The sequence below is a fragment of the Tubulanus polymorphus genome, chromosome 3 (assembly GCF_964204645.1).
Source record: "Tubulanus polymorphus chromosome 3, tnTubPoly1.2, whole genome shotgun sequence".
NCBI classification, from domain to species: Eukaryota; Metazoa; Nemertea; class Palaeonemertea; order Tubulaniformes; family Tubulanidae; genus Tubulanus; species Tubulanus polymorphus.
This window is the reverse complement of record NC_134027.1, coordinates 11468793-11481473: the sequence shown is the minus strand read 5'-3', so window position 1 is coordinate 11481473 and position 12681 is coordinate 11468793. Positions and strand designations below refer to the sequence as shown.

General features: G+C 39.5%; 2 protein-coding genes and 1 non-coding gene across 3 annotated transcripts in view; 2 read left to right on the top strand and 1 right to left on the bottom strand.

Moving 5' to 3' along the window:
• Positions 1-1133: 1133 nt before the first annotated feature.
• Positions 1134-5772, bottom strand: LOC141902657 (transmembrane protein 115-like). The gene is made up of 3 exons (XM_074790489.1): positions 5072-5772; positions 4219-4392; positions 1134-3913 (listed from the first exon to the last, which is right to left on the bottom strand). The coding sequence occupies exons 1-3, from the start codon at positions 5770-5772 to the stop codon at positions 3658-3660; spliced, it is 1131 nt and encodes a 376-aa protein (XP_074646590.1). The 3' UTR covers positions 1134-3657.
• Positions 5773-5978: 206 nt separating this feature from the next.
• On the top strand, positions 5979-6095 carry Trnal-caa (transfer RNA leucine (anticodon CAA)). Its single transcript has 2 exons — positions 5979-6016; positions 6050-6095. It is a non-coding gene; the product is annotated as a tRNA-Leu (tRNA).
• Positions 6096-7489: 1394 nt separating this feature from the next.
• The window catches only part of LOC141901541 (ATP-dependent RNA helicase DDX1-like), a 176269-nt gene continuing 171077 nt past the window's right edge, over positions 7490-12681 (top strand). The window contains exons 1-11 of the mRNA XM_074788850.1: positions 7490-7570; positions 8152-8203; positions 9003-9066; positions 9806-9835; positions 10115-10202; positions 10335-10472; positions 10648-10808; positions 11069-11141; positions 11230-11306; positions 11407-11518; positions 12056-12141. Of these exons, the coding sequence (XP_074644951.1) occupies positions 7555-7570; positions 8152-8203; positions 9003-9066; positions 9806-9835; positions 10115-10202; positions 10335-10472; positions 10648-10808; positions 11069-11141; positions 11230-11306; positions 11407-11518; positions 12056-12141 (897 nt within the window). The 5' untranslated portion in view covers positions 7490-7554. The remainder of the gene's footprint in view (positions 7571-8151; positions 8204-9002; positions 9067-9805; positions 9836-10114; positions 10203-10334; positions 10473-10647; positions 10809-11068; positions 11142-11229; positions 11307-11406; positions 11519-12055; positions 12142-12681) is intronic.

Below are 12681 nucleotides of genomic sequence, written 5' to 3'. Positions count from 1 at the left end.
TCTTTTAATTTTTGTAGAAACTGACTTCCTTTAAAATTCTGCAACTTGCAGTGGAAAATTCCAGAATTATCACGGTAATTAGAATCAAGAAAGAAGATACAATATTTTCAATTCTATTGTGTATTTCACAGAAGTCATATGAAATTAATTTGTCCCAGTTCTATGTCTTATGTGATTGCGTTTATAACTCAATGTTTCAATCAGTACTCTCATCCATGAAGCTGATTATACCTTCTCTGGACGACATAATATTGAAAATTTCTTGCTCCAATTCACAAGTGAGCCATCATAGCTCGTGACTGCCCTGGAATTCTCTTGCCTGTGGAGAATATGATGTAAGTGGTCCCTATGCGAGTCTGATGAAACTAAATACCGGTATTTTTAAGCTTAGGCAGGAAATCAGGTAAGAAGTCAGGGGAATTTTTTTTCTTAAAAAAATTCGGGGTAGTTTGTTGAGATTGGTAGATCGCACATAAAATCAAACAGGTTAAATCTACGTTATACATAAGGCGCTTTTACGAAATTGAATTTGATTCGGTTTAGCTAAATCCGATTCGATGTCGGAAACCGAAAGGATTAGTAAATCGAATTGTTTTTCGTAAATGAATCGAATCAATTTAAAGGTCGCGATTCAAAAGAAAATGGGCGTCAATGGTGACCGAATTTAGACAGATGATGGTCTGCAATAGATGTCTTTAGTCCGCGGTCGAAGAGGACGCCATGTTGGATTTAGCTGACTAAATCGCCACTAACTTGCTCGCCGAGCAAGTTAGTCGATTTAATAAATTAATTTACTAAACCGTTTCACAAACGGGTTGATTTACCAAATTGGATTCACTAAACCGTGTGCCCGTAAACGTGAAACTTAAATCGATTTACAAAGATTCAGTTTCGTAAAAGCGCCTATCTTTCACTCTGTTAATTGATTGGATTCGTAGCAGATCAAATCAGGTAAAACAACGTGCATGCCGCCGAAAAAGCAAGTAAATTATAAGTGGCCACCCTGTTAAACTTTTTTGAGAAAACAGAGTTACTTACGGGTAAAACTGTTCGATCAAAAGCACAGAATTTCCGAGATAACAGGTTTATTTTACAAGAGAATATATATTTATACAATTCTTGCTGTACATATATACATGAGCAAAGTTATTCCCGAAAAAAATGTAACACCCAATTTCCTAAAGCAAAAAGATTCCCAAAACATAAAACGATTGAAAGCACATTTCGGTTTTTATACAGTGAAGAATGCTATGCTACAATGGAACCTCATTAATACAACCTCGAATATAAAAATCTAACAGATAAAACAATCTTTGAAATTAACCCCATAACCAGCGGATTATTTGGGCCAGGACATTCCATGTAACAAGGTTCCATGGTTGACTCATCCTCCCCCGGCAGGATTTCGAACCTAATGGCACCGAGACTTGTCACGGTATGACACTGCCTCACTGAAAACGCAACGAAGATGATGTTATTATTAGCCAATCAGAAATCCTGGTTTTTTTCATATGCCCAGGATTTTCCATTTTAAGTTTATGCTTGAAATTTGCCTCAGCGATTATAAAGCGGGCAATCTGATTGATAATAATGATAATAATAAAATTTTTATGGCGCGATAATTCAATGCGAAAAAGCAAAGTTCAAATGTGCTCCTCCAGGGTAATAACATCAAGGTATGCATGGAATAGTTGGAGTTTTGATCATGGATTTGAATTCATTCAACGTCAAGTTGAGAACAGTGGGTGTAGAGATCATGGCGTTCCAGGTTCGCGGTGCTTGTCTCGAAAAAGCTCCACATTGATGTCGCAAGTTTTCATGGCAGGGTTTCACGTCATGGCTGAGTCTAGCGATGCCATTAGGTTTTGAATCCCTGCCGGGGATGATACGGGAGACTCGACAAACAATTACACGTACGAGATAAATTAGGAGTTAAAATGTACATAAAATTCTAAATTTATACCAATCCAATCCTTAACTTATTATGTATTTACACAATACTGACCCGAGAAATAAATAAGCTAATTCAGAGAAAATGATATAACACTCGCCGATACACATTTAGCATTAAAAATAGTTAACAGCATTAGTGACAAGCCCCGGGTAACTCCATTAATATCCTTTATACACACAACCTTATGAATTTACAAAAACGCAACAAAATTATATACAAAATCTGAAAAGTAAAAGGAATGCAATTGAGCCGCAGTAGACCGCTCAAGTAGGTTGTTCTATCTTTTAAGACTGTGTACATTTGTCACCAATTTGAGCGATATCCGAGTTGGATGATATATAATTCATACAAAGTATCAGAAGAATATTTATCAAGTTAAACATCGATCCCCAGCCTATTCATCTCACCAGCTAATTCACACCAGTTAAATAAATATATCAAAATACAAGTAGTAGACTGACACAGGTTATACTCTCATAACATTGAAAAATTTCACGTACCCATTAACGCTTATCTAGTCAACCCCCGATATACCACCCACATCGGTGCAGAATGATTTTGGCAGTATAGAGAGTATGGCGGTATATGGGGGGGAGGTTTACTGTGTATTTGTATAGAGATGTTACATTCAAAAACCTGGCGGTAGGCGGGGGTGGGAGTGTATGGGAGGCCGGTATATCGGGGGTTGACCGTAATGATCTAGACACTTACGAAGACTAAAAATGAAATGAATAAATTACCCTAACTATGAACTATTAAACAGGAACCCCAGGGGGAAGTACAGGCAGTATGCAAAGCAGGGATTACCAATCGTTGCGATTTGATAAACAATGGAATTCAACGTCAAAGCAATAAAATATGTCCAAAGATTTAGCATTCCGAATCATTTTCCATCGTCAGGTTAAGACATTTTACCTGGAAACTATGCACTGGAACCTCGTTACAGCGATTTTCAGGGAGACCAGAAAACATGATCGTTAAAACCGATACTTCGTTATATCCGATTTTAAATTAATCAACTTGTCTTACTTGGGACAAAATTCTATATTTTGTTATATCCGATGAATCGAGGTTCCACTGTAGTAAAGGAGTTATTCAATCCAACCGTTAAAACTCGGCCTAAAATGGAAATTCATTACGTCTTGTCTTTGCGTAGATATTTCAACCCGGTTTAAGGATTCATAGGATTAAGGTGCATTTATTTCACAAGGTTTTCACACAGTTGACGTGCTAGCAGTGTTCTGCATTCACACTTTCGACGGCTAGGCCGTTCAGATTCTATCCGTACCCGGATCTAAAACGGACCGAATCAGAGACATGATTCGCGCACGTTATTAGATTAAGCTGTCATCCGTGGTTTAAATTTGTTATAACGCCATATTTTTCAATGGCCCCAACAGTGGTATTATCAATGACTTTGACTGTAATAACCTGCCGTATCAGGCATGAAACGAGCAGATTTTCTGGCCCCCTGAAGTTCACTGTAACGCGGAACCATCATGTCAACGATTGTATACGCATAACTTCATAACTTTCTAAATTCAGTCTAGCCGAATCACCTGCAATTTAAAAATATTCAATTCTATCGTTCCAACAGCTCGTGCTTTTGAGATCACATTTCAGAAATCGCGGACCGAGTTTTCAAGCAGTATGTCTTATTCTTCGAAACGATGACGTCGTCGGAGCGCTGGTGCGTAGCGGCCTTAAATAGTTACGGTCGTCGTTTGTTCATCGCCGACTGTTCGACCTTCATTGCCGGCGACGGGCAGATCCAACTCTTTCATGTTCAGTTTGAACTCCGGTACCGGCGCGGGCACGGGCGATTCCGGATTCGCTGCCGTCGTCGTAACAGAAGGAACGGAAGGTGTCGGAGATTCCGGTATATCGTCCATCGAAGGCCACTGCGCGGGTTGTTCCTGTTTGCTCAATCGTTCGTTCAACGCTTTCAACGCTAATTGTCTGCAATAAATAAATAATCATAAATAGAAATCCCAGAATCCTTATGATTATTTTCCCAAAATTTTCTGGGACAGGCCCGAGATGACCCCACAGAGAGATCCCTGCCTTCAGTGCTCGCAATTTCGGTTTAGTCGATGTCGTGAAACCTTAGAATAATCGTTGAACGATTATTCCAGGATAAATCCAAGGTACACTTTCACGAAAGTTGCACCTACTGGCTACAGGCCTGTTTTATCAAGAGAAGACAGCCTAAACCTTGAGTGAGGAACTGAGCATGAAAGAAGAGATGTCAAATCAGTTTTTACCTGCGACGTTCAGAATCCTGCGGATCCGTTCCAGGTAAACTAACAGTAATCGTCGATGGAGAACTGACATCATATTTTCGTTGCGGTTTCTTACAAACTTTGATCTTTACGAAGAAACTGAAGATGGTGTTCGACAGAACGGCTATCGGTGTTCGAATCAGTTCGGGGAAAAAGCTGAAAAAAAATATGTACACACATGTAGCTGATGAAAATCTTATTATCTATTCATCTTACTTAAGTCCCGAACACAGTATGCGATTTTATTTGTACAGCGTCTGCGATTACAGATTTCGGAGCAAAATTCTCATAGTGTGTTCGGTCGGCTGCAGGCGCTTTTCGCGTGCGATCCGTCGCATGCGAAAATTGCACCGATCAAACATGTTTGTTATTTTCGCGGCGAATTTTATCGCAGCCAATATGTCTCCATACCTACACACCAAACTTCAGTTGGTAGGCATGGAGACATATTGTTAAACTTTCAAATCATGGAGTCACTTCTCTTCATTTAACCCCTTTCAGTGAAGACTTTTTGGATATCCTTCAATACAGTTTCAAATGGATTAAAAAATGATGTTTTAGGTCGACTGCCTGTCCTTTCTGGTCCTGCTAAGACCATTATCAGGTATGTACTATCAAAAATGAGCGAGCTAGGCCACCCAGAATGCTCTCAAGTCAGGTTGAAATAGACATTAGGTTATATTTCATTACAGGAACTACACTGGCTCTTAGCCCATCTTATATCATGTTACAAGTTACATGTAACGCAACTAAAAGCTGAGAATTTTGTGGTACCATTCTAAGCCCAATGCGATTCATCATCATCGAGGCAGGCGTTTAAGAATAAACTGCTCACCTAGCGAAAGTAAAGCTATCCGCCATGTCGCCGCGATTTCCGTTCGAATGCTTTTGATAGAATCGTAAATAAATCCAACTGACGACGATTCCCGTGCCGAACATGATCGGGTACGGCCCGTCGACGACGCCGAAAAGTCGAATCACGATGACTACGTTTATTAACAATAACGGAATGTGGCGATTTCGCAATTTGCCGAACGACGAATTCACTAATATATGATCGGGCATTATTTGTTTCACCGAAACGGCGAACGCGGCCAAATAACCGGCGAGGCCGTAAACTTGTGTATCGAACAAATAGTCTTCGTTACGCGATAGGAAATAAATGAAAAGATACACAAACGTCGTCACGACCGCGACGAAGAAGTTGACGACGACGAAAAATATCAGCATTTCCAACGCGCCCCACAACGGTTCGATCAGTTTTCCGCAGAGCACCATGACGATAATGTCTAATAACACCAACCAAATGTGCAATTCCATAAAGCTGAACGTGACGAAAGTCCAAGCCCAGACATTCGGCGGTAAAACCTTGCCGGGCGTGACAACCAGCACCGACACGGCCGACGAACTGAACGTCAAAAAGTATGCGAGAAATACTACCACGCATATCGCTTTCACAACGACGCTGCTGTTGCCGAGGGCGGCAGAAAATTGTTGTTTTATGAAGGGTAAATTTTTCCGTATAGCGGACGCCATATTGGCTGAGTGATGTGCCATTCCTCCAACAGAGGGCGAGCGATTCGGACGAATTAAATCGAATGACATTTATTTTCAATCTTATTTCGCATAATTCTACATATTCCGATCATAACAATACAATATATCTTTGACTATATAAAAACTATTCGATTTTGCCATAGTATTTGATTTATATATAACTATTCTGTAAATATTTCCCAGTTGTCAGGATGGCCGAGCGGTCTAAGGCGCCAGACTCAAGGTTCTACCTTGCCTGATCACAGGCCTATGAGTATTCTGGTCCACGAATGTGGGCGTGGGTTCGAATCCCACTTCTGACATATCCTTTTTTTCGAATCAAAATCGCTTTAACGGCATAAAGTCTGTGTTACTCGGGGCTGTGCTAGGTGTGATCTGATGTAAATTCCAAAATGTTCTACATTTTTGTTACAAATCTATTGCTTTGCTGGTACGGCATGATCCGTGGTCGTGGGGTTTTAGAAGGTCTTTGTATATTTCATATTTCGTCTTAACTTCAATCAGATAGATTCCATGATGTACCCTTAGTGTAGCCACCAGGAGCCGAACCATGTCTTACCAGATGCCCAAAAGAGACCATAAAATGTTGAATCAATTATCTCAGGATGTTTTATTTTAACTGAAGGAAAAAAATCCGAATAGCCAACTGTATGACAACATTCATAACTTTGTCCAGAATTTCAAGGCTTCCCAATCGATGGTGGCAAGCCTTCGGAAGGCGATGGAATCGATTGCAGGCGTCGTCGGTGAACCACGCACCGGGCCTCTGAGTGGATCTAGGGCCCAGTTTTGAGGTTCTTGTGACATGAGGATACCTTCACTGGGAACGGCAGTTCTCTCATAGGCTTGGTGGGTCTGATATTCAAAAGACAACCAACAAAACCATCCGATGTATGAATTTTCATTTACAAATTTCAATTTAGTAGATGCTTTACTAGATTCTCCACTAAACAACTTCTTCCTGATGATGTGCAGACATATCGACAAAAGTTAAAAGATGTGATTTTTTTACAAATTCCTTTTCACAACCATAGTCTACTAGAATCATTAAGAACTGCAGTGCCATATGCAGTGATTACTGCCTGCTTTTTCACCTCAAATGAACCGTTGCCTGGCCGGTTTTTTTAATAGCTCCAAACTTCCCGAGGGGCCCATGCATCAGTTGCATTGCCAGACACCAGTTGTCAAACTTGGACCGCACAGGAATTTTCGGCTGACGAAGCCGAAGCCTCCGCGGTACCACCAGTTGCAAAATGAGCCCGGGCTGGTGTCGGGGTTGGCGTTCACCAAGAAACTCTGATCTGATGTAGGCGTACCACAGATTGGTTGGTTACACTATATGATCCTAGAGCGATGGATCCTGGGCAAACGAAATCGGCGGCATAGTACTCAGTGAGGGCCTCTGGCCGGGGGCCGTAGTACTCATACGGTTCAGTGTCTCATGTGGTGGAGGGCAAAAAAGACTGTAAGAAAAATCAAAGAACTAATTTGCCATAATAAAAATATTAAGCCTTTGAAAATAGAAAATTTATTTCTGCGAGCTTTATTTACACCTATAGGACGATACCGGACTCGTAGTCTCGCAGTGCGCGCCCGAACCCCGACTCGGAGAGAACTCTGAGTTAACCGGTCATACTCGAACTTGATTTTATTGAATTGATTGTCTATACCGGTACTTTCGTCTCACAAGTTCCAAATCTGAGTTTCCGGTTTGCATCCCGGTTGGATATTACCGCTCAAAAATTGCATTTTCGCCGAAAAATGACCGCTTTCGAAGGTAACATTTTCATTCAGACATTTTCTCATATCGTATCGCTGTCTTAAAGCCTGATGCTAAAGGTTTCTTGTGCTATTACATATTTTAAAACAGCTTTATTCTAAATACGTTTCATCTCAATTCAATCAAATGATATTTTGTTGACATGATAGCTGTCAAAAACCAAGTCGAAATTCGATTGCAAGGCACCGTCAAAAATTCACTTTGTATTGTCGGAGAGATCCAACATTTCCAAGTGTCGCCATTTATTGATCAACAGAATTGGCTTTGGGAAATTCTCCAACCAAATTACTAAAAAGATAATTTACTAATAACTCTAATTGTGTGGTTCACTGTCCCTGAATTCCAACCAATCAACTTAGAAAAAATAATAGAAAGAAAAATAAAGAAAAATAATTAAATCCTGTTTTTTTAATATTCTTAAATCAGTTTTTCATTAAATTACAATTAATATCATGATAATAATTTACTAATCAAAAGTTGGAGTCGCCCAAATGATCACAGCTTTCTTTTACATGTACCATTTAATGTTGTTTTTTTTGCTTTTGAATGTAGATTTTTTCCAATCATGTTTATTACAGAAATGGGCGTAATGCCTGAAATTGGACGGGCCGTTGAGGAAATGGATTGGAGGTAAAGATGATAACGAGTTGATGGTAGACTAATATAGCCTAATCCTATTTCCTCTGTAGATTGGATAAAATCCAACGATCTATATATCATCTTAAAGTTTAGGAAATATTACGTTTTTCAAAATCCCATCTACAGAAACAAACAATGGGATTGTAAGATAATGATTAGATGACACATCAATTATTGTGGCATTTTATTCAAATGACACCAACTATTTAGCCCTAAAATCTGCCTAACTCTGTAGCATTGGGACTTAAGATATTTCACCAAATATTCCTGGGGCCAACGAGGTGCATAGTCACATCTTAGACTTACCGTAAGACCAGTCTTAAAATTTAAGACCACTTTTGGACTTAAGTCACGACTGTACATACAGCCCTAAAGATGACTATTAGTATATAGGCCTAGTTGAAACTACCAGCTCAAGGAAACATTTTTTTACTTTTATTTTTTCATTTTTATTGTGCGATTCGATCTAGCCCTTGTGGGTATAGAACTTGATTTTAAGTTGACGCCGAGCGAAACGTTAACTTTCCTGGAGGAACTTACTGTAGACCGCAATAATTGGAAGTCCCTTGCTCATCACATCGTGGCGTTGGTGATGTCATAGAAGAATTGTGGGATTCTCGTTATGTTAAATTTACCTGAAACAGCGTTTGGAACTTGGAGGTTTTCCAAATTAATTCACTTACTTGGAGGCAGTTCACCGAGTTGACTGGTTGTAGTGAGTAGGGAGGGGTCTACTGTATTAGATGTATTCACAGTTAGCCTATATTTAGTGCTCTATTAATTTCTTTAGTCTTCCAACTGATGTTCAAGCTGAAGCCATACCTATGATACTTGGTGGCGGAGATGTTCTCATGGTAAGTTTCGACCAGCGATAACATTCAGCGCCGCCTGTCGTTATTTCTTAGCAGTTTTACCCTTTCAGTAAATCGAACTCTGCTGTGTATTGTATTGATGGACTTAGCTCATACATCGCACCATAGTGTCTTAATGTAATCAGTAATTAATTCTATCTCTAATGAAAGATGTGAAAGATGGCAGGCCTGTCAAAACGCAATTTAATATTAGTAACTAATGATACACTGTAGAGCAGTGTAGATGCCCTAGGGGTATGCCTGTTATTTCCTTATTATCTCCAGTACTTTAGGGTATGAATTGGTCAGCACTGAAAGGGTTAAAGCCCTTAGATGCGGAGAGCTCACTCTCAAGAAATCAAAAAAATTATATCAAACAGTAATTTTCATTCACATGTTGTTTCAAGTATACAGGAGTTTTGTGTTTGCTAGTTTTAAGACCTATATACTGCTAGTGGCATTAGAAAGTGGTACCTACCACTTTATGTTGTGGTATGAGTCAGCAGACTTCCTATCAGGACAATATTGTCCCCTGGACAATTACCCCCAGTCAATCCCCCCCTGAATTAAATCCTTTATAATCTTGTTAATCTTAAAGTATACTACTGCTTAACTCGAATTCATTGGGACCAAAAAAAAATCAACGAGTTAAGTGGAATTCGAGTTGGGGATATTGATGCCAAATTGACCAAAAAGTTAAGGAAATACTAAAATTGTAAATTTTTATTTTGGTATATTTTAGGCAGCTGAAACTGGCAGCGGAAAAACAGGGGTAATGATTGAATTATGTTTAATTATTGATTATCAATTTACAGAACTCACTTGATTCAGATGACTAGGGACTGCCCAGATTTCGTGGAATTAAGTAAAATCCGAATCATAAATAATAGTTTACATGGTTCCAGGTTAAATGAACCAAACATAACATCAAACTTATGTGAAACTCTCGATTGAAAAATCCAAATTAAGCAAGTTCTACCATAGATATCTGTGTATAATTTTATATGAAATGAATGCATAAACCATGAAAATGATTGCGTTATTTTTACAGGCATTTTGTTTGCCAATTATTCAAATTGTGTATGAAACGATGAGAGACCTTCAAGATGGTAAAGGGAAACAAAGTCAAGGTGGTGGAGGTTTGTATCGCCAGAGAAAGTCTCTGTTGCATAGCAATATTGGTGGTATTGCAATAGTATATTGGCTTTATTGTTCAGTATTAAGTGAAACAAATAACCTAGCATAAGTTTTTCTATATGATCGTATTTCAGCGAAGTCTAAAAAATGGAAGATGAATGTGTTTGATAGAGGCGACGCGATGGCAATTGATGCCGATGGATTGTTGTGTCAAAGTCGTGATGCGATGGGATGGCACGGAACCAGGTCAACAAAGGCTGTTACCAATAAAGGTTAATCTTAGAATATACTTAGTAGAACAAAATTTGTTAGTTGAAATTATGTCCAAATCGCATTTTGGCGCCTGTCATCAGGAGATCTACCATAGGCATAGAAACAATGAAATTTCTATTGTCACCATGCTAACTGTCCGCTGGTTAAAACTTTTGATCTTTTATGTAATTGTAGGGAAATACTATTTCGAGGGAACTGTCACCGATGAAGGGCTGTGTCGCGTTGGTTGGTCGACCAATAAGGCCCGTCTAGACCTAGGAACTGATAAAGAAGGCTACGGTTTCGGAGGCACAGGAAAGAAGTCATTCGCGAAACAGTTCGACACCTATGGAGAGGTATGTTGATGTACACATATTTTCTATGATATATATAAATAGATTATTATTTTTACAAGTATCTTTAGTGCCAATATTCACTACAACATCTCTAAAGTATAAATCAGTTATCTCTCCCTGTTGAGAAGTTACATTTGTGGTGTAGTACATTTTTCAGCTGGTACTGTAACCAATTAGGGCTACATTGATAAGCGGCTTCTGTTACGTTATTTCCAATCTTCTTTTTCCCTCCTAATGATTTGTGTTTACTCTGTTTTTAGCCGTATGCCATGAACGACACTATAGGCTGTTTCCTTGACTTGGACCTGATGACGGTGAAATGGTCAAAAAATGGTATGTACGATGATCGGTTTAATAGCCTATATGATGAGGGTTTTTCATGCGGTCCTTATTATAGTTCAGTTTTATGGTTTCTATTTAGGTGTGGAGTTTGAAAAAGCGTATGACATTCCGCATCACCTGCGTAATTCTGCATTTCATGCTGCGGTCGTTCTCAAGGTCAGATACACGGTTTTCGTAATAGCCTATAACCCTTAATCTATAAAATATGGAAATGAATTCAAACATTATCGAATTTCTGCTCTATTTCTTTTTTCAGAACGCTGAAATGAAATTCAATTTCGGTGAATCTCCATTCAAACATCCTCCTGCTAGCTACACACCGCTTTGTAAAGCACCCAAAGAATGTACGACGGACTCTCCATTTGGAGGTTAGTTATATCCGGTGAAGCGTGTGTGTACATGTATTGAAATCCATATACGTAACTGTGGCTGATAAGTTACGTTATCTTTTAAAATTCAGCCACGTTTAAGTCTTTCAGGCTTCTTTGAAAGTCATCAAGTATGTGTATTCGTGAACATTTTCTTTTAACGGAGTTTGTAGATGGTTAGAATCTGTTTGTGTAAGAAATTTATAGCATCGTCAATTCGATAGTCTCCAAAACGGTCGGGTGAAGCCATGTTTAGGTTTTCATTGTATTCAACAAAGTTGTCTGCAAATGAATGTGAAGCTTGAAAATATCAAAAATTGTTGCAATCAGCTGTGGATGGTTTTCAGTGAACTTCATGGAAACTCTGTTTCCGGTATTCACTCTGCCTGGAGAACGATGTGCTGCTGATATCTATTAGCTGGTATGATCCAGGCCCCAAGTCGAGGTTGAAATTATTTTTGCCATTACTAGATATCGTCACGGGTGCCTCTTTACTTTGAAAGCTATATCTTTACATGCGTTTTATTTTGTTTCCAGCTGGTACAGCTGCCGTATCGAAGGGCCCAGCTCCCAATGCTCCGTATGCTATCATCATTGAACCCTCAAGAGAGTTAGCCGAACAGGTATTTAAACAGCCGCCTCTTACTTGTACTCATTACAGATCAGATACAGAGAGGTCCCGTGACTCGGTGGTTTAAGCCATCGTTCATCTGATCTCATCAATCCTTGGTGGTCATGGGGGCGGCATAGTTTCTTGGTCGAAGGATTCTGCTTTGGCCGCTCTCATGTTAACACAATTATACCCCCCCCCTCCCCCTATCAAATTACCCTCTTGACAATTGCTCCGAGTCAAATTAAATCCCTGATATTTACTTCGCGAATTGCCTCTGATGAAATAGCCCCTAGACAACTTCCCTATGGAAATTGCCACCACTGCCCCCTGGATTTTATCTCTATTCTTGGCAATTTGCGACGGTTTTTTTTCGATTGGGGTTCGTTGTTCGGGGAATTTTGTCCAACTCCAGGGGGAACTGTCCTGACAATGGCCTCTCCCACAAAACAGAAAAATATACTTCAGAGCTTAGATCTACCTATAATCCCCAAATCTCCGGAATGGTGCTCCTCAGGTTGAGGGTTTAAAAGACGGATTGGATTTATTTCTA

Excerpts from the sequence above, each read along its gene's own strand:
- LOC141902657 (XM_074790489.1), bottom strand. The coding sequence starts at position 5,772 with ATGGCGTCCGCTATACGGAAAAATTTACCCTTCATAAAACAACAATTT. Across the intron at positions 4,393-5,071 it reads GATAGCTTTACTTTCGCTAG|CTTTTTCCCCGAACTGATTC; the intron begins GTGAGCAGTTTA and ends ATTTTTTTTCAG. Across the intron at positions 3,914-4,218 it reads CAGGATTCTGAACGTCGCAG|ACAATTAGCGTTGAAAGCGT; the intron begins GTAAAAACTGAT and ends TATTTATTGCAG.